Below are 4,481 nucleotides of genomic sequence, written 5' to 3' on the forward strand. Positions count from 1 at the left end.
ATGCAAACCTGCGGCCCAGAACGCACTCAGTTTGCTCACCCTTCTTTGCTGCTGTTTCCTTTCAGGCGTCTGGGAACAAAGTTAGCCGCCAGTCAGTGCTGTGTGGAAGTCAGAACATCGTTCTCAATGGCAAGGTAAGGGGCGACGCCAGCGCCAGGATGTGTACCTTTCCTTTCTTTCCACAAAGTATCACATGAGTAAGGCAGATAAAATGTTGTCAGGCCTCCTGTTTATTGCTGCACATTTAAAAAATCATCTTTATTTTCTTTTCATTCTCCAAGTTGGATTTACTGAATACAAAAAATATTTAATAAAAGGAGGCAACAGAAAGCCTTTTTCCTTTTATGCCAGAAACAAAATACAGTGGTACCCCAAATTGAAATTTCTGTACAGTATCATAGTGTGCCCTAAACTGTTGGACACAAACATAAATAGGTAACAAAATATTTTAGTGCAGAAACTAAAGTAGTACTGATATAATTATCTGTTTAATGATTTCGTATTAACTGAAACTCTTAAAATTAAGGTAAGGATTTGGAAAGATACTACAATATGAGGCAAATTTGCAAAATGGAATATGGAAGGCTCAGAATCTTGTCTGAATAAATTGAAATAGATGAGTATAAGCCTAGGACTAATATTAGAACATTTCAGAACCAGAGAAAATATCAGGATATATTTGCACTTGATAACACGGGAGTCTATTTTTTTCCTACCATGTGGAATAACCTCCAGAGGGAAAATAGTCGCCGTAATCAGAAGATCGCAGGTATTTTCAGTAGAGACTCAGTCACTACCTCCATTAGCCCCTGACATCACGAGATTTAATGGAAGAGATATATAGTTCAGACTTAGGTATGATTAGGAATTATAAACACTGCTTTTGCACAGAATTAGGAAGTTCAATTAACTCCATCTGACTCTTTAATTCCCAAACATTCTCTGTGATTTGGCAGAGATTTTATTTTTATTGTGGTAATACAGCTATGACACAATTTGTCGCTTTAACCATTTTACGTGTGCAGTTCATTGGCTTTAATTATAGTCAATGTTGTACAGCCATCACCACCCTTTCTCCAAAATTCTTCCATTACCCGGACAGAAACTCTGTACTTTTTAAGGAATAATTCTCATTCCCATCTCCCCACAGTTCCTGGTCACCTCAGTCTATCTTCTGTTTCTACGAGTTTGCCTGTTCTAGATATTTTATTTAAGTGGAGTCATACTATATTTGTACTTTTCTTGGTCTGGCTTATTTCACTTGGCATAATGTGTTCAAGATTCATCCATGTAAGATACATCAGAATTATGGTTTTTTTTTTCCGTGGCTGGATGATATTCTGTTGCATGCATAGATCACACTTTGTCACACTTTGTTTATCCATTCTTCTGTCGGTAGACGGATGGGTGGTTTCCGCCTTGTGGAGGTTGTGGGCAACACTGTAATGAACATGGTGCTGCAGTATCTGTTTGAGTCAGTTTTCAGTTCCTTCGGCTATATACCTAGGAGTGGTAATTCTGTGTTTGCCTTTGTGACTTTGTAACTGTTTTCCACAAGGGCTGAACCATTTTGCATCCCCACTGCCACGCAGTAGAGTACCAACTTCTCCGAATCCTCCCCAACACTTGTCATTTTCCGTTTTTTGGATGTGGAGATGAAAGGTATCTCATTGCGGTTTTGATTTGCATTTCCTCAATGACTAAGGATAAACATCTATTCATATGCTTATTGGCCATTTGTATTCTTCCTTGGAGAAATGTCTATTCAGTGTCCATTTTTAAATTGTGTTGTCTTTGTTGCTGACTTGTAGGAGTTCTCTACACGTTCTGGATATTAAATCTTTACGAGACATATGATTGTATATACTTTCTACATATGATTGTATATACTTTCTACATATGATTGTATATACTTTCTACCATTCTGTAGTTTTTTCACTTTCTTGATAATGTCCTTTGATGAACAAAAGGTTTTAATTTGGATGAAGCCAAATTTATCTATTTTTTCTTTTATCACTCAAGTTTTTGTTGTCATATATAAGCAACCATCGCCAAACCCAAGGTCACGAAGATTTACTCCTATTTTTTCTTTTAGTGCTTTATGGTTTTAGTGCTTATATTTAGGTCATTGATTCATTTTGAGTTAATTTACGTTTATAGTGTGATGTAGGGGTCTTAATTAATTAATTGGAAGTCCAGTTTTCCCAGTACCATTTGTTAAAGAGACTGCTCCTTCCCCATTGGATGGTCTTGGGCCCGTCGTAGAAAATCAGTTGGTCATAAATGTGTGGGTTGATTTGTGGACCCTCAGTTCTGTTCCATTGGTCGTTATGTCTGTTCTTACGTCAGCACTATACTGTTTTGGTTACTGTAGCTTTGTAGTAACTTTTGAGTCCTCCACCTTTGTTCTTTTTCAAGATTAATTTGGTTGTTCAGGCCGTCTGTTTCTTTTTAAAAAGGTGTTTCATTTGGCAATATTTGGCACATACAAAAGAGTAGTTAACATACATATGTATTGTGAAGCATAAAAATGAAGTCAACACCGTGAACCCAGCACCCAGCCGTGGAGCTGGGACATGATGCGTAGCAATACAGTGCCACCTTCGTGTTCCTCTCCTACCCCTTTCTTTGCCTTGATCCAAGAGGGAACCACTATCCTGAATCTCGTGTCTTATCAATCCTTCCTTTGAAAAAAAGTTTTGTCACGTACTTATGTATCCCTGGATAATACATGTTTAGCTTTACTTGGTTTTTTATGACTTATTTTTGTTTACACACAATTATTATAATAATGACAACAAAAAATGTGTATCGCACTATCCATTTTTAAGATTCGTTGTAGTGTGTGCATTTTCACAGCTGTGTACAATTCCTGTCAGTGGATAGGAATTTTGTGTCTGATTTTTTGCTATTATGAACAATCCACATGTGTTCCCAGCCCCTGTCCCTTTCAGGATTTTGACATTTCTGTTTTCCTGAGCCCTTATATCAGGTGTCACAGCACCTGCAGGGTTAGATCATATGAGTAAAGATGGGGCATAAAAATGGAGTCGTGGGCTTAGTGGACGGGAAGATGCGTGCCACCCAAGCCGGTCGTTGCCATGTGAGAATATGGGCCTGTATTTCCCTAACGTCATCTCATCCTCAGTTCACGTTCAGTCCTTCCAGCATCTCAAGATGTTTTTATGGTTGGTTGGTTCAAATCAGGATCCAAACTGGGTCTCCAATCACAAAGTTACCCCATGTGACAGAACACGTGACTCCGTAGGTCTCCGCGTGACTCCCTCTCGGTGTCTCGTCCCCTGCTCCGTTTTGCTGTGCGTCAGCTGTGCCGGCAGCTTTCTGTGTGTGCCTTGTTTACAGACCGTCGTGATGAACGACTGCATTATCCGGGGGGATCTGGCGAATGTCAGGGTTGGACGTCACTGCGTTGTGAAAAGTCGGAGTGTCATAAGGCCACCGTTCAAGAAATTCAGCAAAGGGTATGTAATTGAATTATCTCGTTTCAGCCTTAGGGGGCTGCTGCTCCTGGTGTAGATAACACATGTTTTCCAAGTGTTAGATCGTGGGGAGCAGGCCTGTGCTGTTGTTTGGGACATTGAACAAGGTTTCACCTTAAGGAACACACACACCCCTGGTGGTGGTTGTCTTGGTCCAGTTGTTGGTTGGTTGCCAGAGACAGAATCCACTACGACAGCAAAGCAAAGGGGTTCTGATTAAACAGACACGTGCATGTTTGATGGAATCTAAGAGTAGAAAAAGGGGCCCAGCTTCACCAGGGCCAAACCCTGGAACTGGGCGGCTGGCCAGAATCAAGCCACCTATTCCGTCTGTCTGCCACTCCCTGTCTCCGATCGTACTGTCTGTCTGTCTTTCTCTCTGCATTTCCGCTTCCCTCTCCTCTCTCCTGGGTTGGCTGTATTTTCCCCGTTTCCTCCTGGGCCAGCCATGCTGCCTTAGCCCCTTGTTTATATCGCTTTTTCATTTAGTTTCCAACAGGTACAACTAGAGGTATTGTGTAGGCATACTCCCTCATTTCCCATAGCCATGCTGGCCTCCAGGGGTCCCCTGACATACTGGGCTCGGCGCCAGGAGCCACTGGAGGTTGTTCACAGGGAGCGTACGCTCACTGGGTCCGAGGCTCCTGCGGGGAAACGCAAAACCTCGTGGTTTCACAGAGTGACCCATACTCTGCCAGAGGTGTCGACCCTACCTTCTGATAAAGGCGCTGCCGGGCTAGATGCGGTCCAGGAAAAGCACGGTTGTTGGTGGCGGAGGGATGTGTAAAGAATAGCGCACGTGAGAGGTTACATAGAAACAGGAAGCTACAAGGAGCGCCCCCTGAACAGAAAGTGCATGTGGGCTTCCTCGTGCGTGTTGCTGTGCCAGACCAGGCAACGCACAAAGTTGGGAATGTAATTTGAAACGGAGAACTGGCGGTACTACCGTAGACCGTGAGGAACTCGAGGACGCCATTGCCA

General features: G+C 42.3%; 1 protein-coding gene across 1 annotated transcript in view; it reads left to right on the plus strand.

Moving 5' to 3' along the window:
- Window positions 1-5: 5 nt before the first annotated feature.
- Window positions 6-4,481, plus strand: part of DCTN5 (dynactin subunit 5) — a gene marked incomplete at its 5' end in the record, with an annotated part of 13,254 nt that continues 8,778 nt past the window's right edge. Inside the window, 3 exons of the mRNA XM_023520093.1 lie at window positions 6-134; window positions 3,364-3,533; window positions 4,062-4,120. Of these exons, the coding sequence (XP_023375861.1) occupies window positions 6-134; window positions 3,364-3,533; window positions 4,062-4,120 (358 nt within the window). The remainder of the gene's footprint in view (window positions 135-3,363; window positions 3,534-4,061; window positions 4,121-4,481) is intronic.

This window comes from Pteropus vampyrus, unplaced genomic scaffold (assembly GCF_000151845.1).
Source record: "Pteropus vampyrus isolate Shadow unplaced genomic scaffold, Pvam_2.0 Scaffold247, whole genome shotgun sequence".
NCBI lineage: Eukaryota > Metazoa > Chordata > Mammalia > Chiroptera > Pteropodidae > Pteropus > Pteropus vampyrus.